General features: G+C 41.0%; 1 protein-coding gene across 1 annotated transcript; it reads right to left on the bottom strand.

The window, feature by feature from the left end:
* Nucleotides 1-274: 274 nt before the first annotated feature.
* LOC111656125 (dynein beta chain, ciliary-like) lies at nt 275-1,389 on the bottom strand (the record flags this gene model as incomplete). The annotated part of the gene is made up of 5 exons (XM_023407719.2): nt 275-413; nt 499-615; nt 705-850; nt 961-1,117; nt 1,229-1,389. Coding segments are annotated over 5 exons (720 nt in total), but the record flags the coding sequence as incomplete, so codon positions are not given.
* Between the last annotated feature and the right edge of the window lie 353 nt (nt 1,390-1,742).

Consider the following 1,742-nt stretch of genomic DNA (forward strand, 5'->3'; position numbering starts at 1 on the left):
TCTCCTTCTCAGTGCCCCTGCCACAAGCAGAACAGACTTGACAGCACGCAAACCCCAATCATAGTGGTCCTAATAGACAAATGAGGGCAGACAGTAAAGATGTGTACTCCTGTGTTTATGCTTACCATAAATCATGTCATACAAAGTACTAAGAGTTATTGAATGGTTTCATGCATCGCTGAGCTACTGAGGCATAGCTGAAAAGATTTATTATTGATGTTCTGTTCTAAGCCAACATTATGAAATATAACAGTGCTAAGTGGTTTTCTCCTACCTGCTTGGAGAGCAGTTCTTTGCAGAGAGTGTACAGAGTGATAAACTTCCTGGCTAAAAGCTTAGCACCACGGAAGCCCTCTGCCACCAACATTATCTCACAAATAAGCTCAGTGTCAGGCACCACCATGGCACAGGGTCTACAGCAGGACACAGATGGTGCAGACAATGAACTTCATGTTGAATAAAAGCACCCTATAGGGATCATTACTGTATCATTCCCACCTGAAAAGAGCCTTGAGGTTCTCAGGTAGCTCTGTCCTGCCTGCATAGCCAGGGTTCATTGTGATGAAAATCCCCACAGAGGGCTTTAAGACAATGTCCTTATTGAGGAACAGGAACCTGTGACGTTGCACAAAGTGTTGAAAAATTGAACAAGTGTAAGCTGTCACAACATTAAAATTTTCAAGTATTAAGCTTCAATTACTCACCTTTTCTTTTTAGAGCGAATGGCGTCCTGTATAGTTTTAACCTGCACTGCTACAACTGACAGAACATCCACAGCGATACGATTGAACTCATCAAAGCAGCCCCATGCTCCAGTCTGGGCCAGACCCTTGTAGATATTTCCAATTGACTAAACATAACCAAAAACATTTTTCAAATATATATGTTTCCTGAAACATCTAATCAAGACATGAACTCTGTGAAGAGAATTATGAACTGTCCGTTGAATGAATTTCACACCTTGTAGTCCATCTGTTCAGAACAGTTGAAGATGTATACCATGACGCCCATGGCTCTGCCAAGATCCTTAGTGGTCTCAGTCTTCCCTGTTCCAGCGGGGCCTGCTGGGGCTCCACTCATGGTCAGGTGGAGTGACTGAGTTAAGGTGATGTAGCACCTAAACTTGGTAATAACCCACAGAAAAACACAAGTGTGCTGGTTAGCAAAGCTGGATATAGCAAATGCGTTGAAACATTGAACACTGAGCACTGATAAGTAGCAGAGCTACCGGTCTGTGAGGGGAGTGATGACTAGGCGTGGTGTATTTCCAAGATATTCATAGGAGTAAAGGAACTGAGCATCACAGATGTTAACATAGCAGTGGTGCTGCTGCTCATTCCAGTGATGTCGAAGCTGGGAAAGCCACTGGAAGGCCTGTGAGGCGGTGACCTGTGAACACAGATATTTACCATCAAACTAGTGCGAAGAGATATGAATGAATAATGATAATCATAACTTGTCAACATTGTCTTGTTTTAGTCTAAGACTATAGTCTATGTTAAGTCTATTCTTCATTATGATATAAGCTGTTCAAGTTTTAAAGTTACAAAAAGAGTCAGGAAATGTACTGGTGATATAAAGACTTATTTTTTCAATTGAGTTTGATTAAATCCAATTTTTAGTAAGTTTATGTCTCTTGTTGCCAAATATAGGCGGCCAATGGGAAATGAGAAAGTAATTTACAATAATTTGCAACCTAACTTCGGACAAGCAAAATAAAAAAACACTTTGACTTGTCATTG

This window comes from Seriola lalandi, unplaced genomic scaffold (genome assembly GCF_002814215.2).
Source record: "Seriola lalandi dorsalis isolate HSWRI2012SDOR001 ecotype SW California unplaced genomic scaffold, Sedor1 jcf7180001976036, whole genome shotgun sequence".
Classification (NCBI taxonomy): domain Eukaryota; kingdom Metazoa; phylum Chordata; class Actinopteri; order Carangiformes; family Carangidae; genus Seriola; species Seriola lalandi.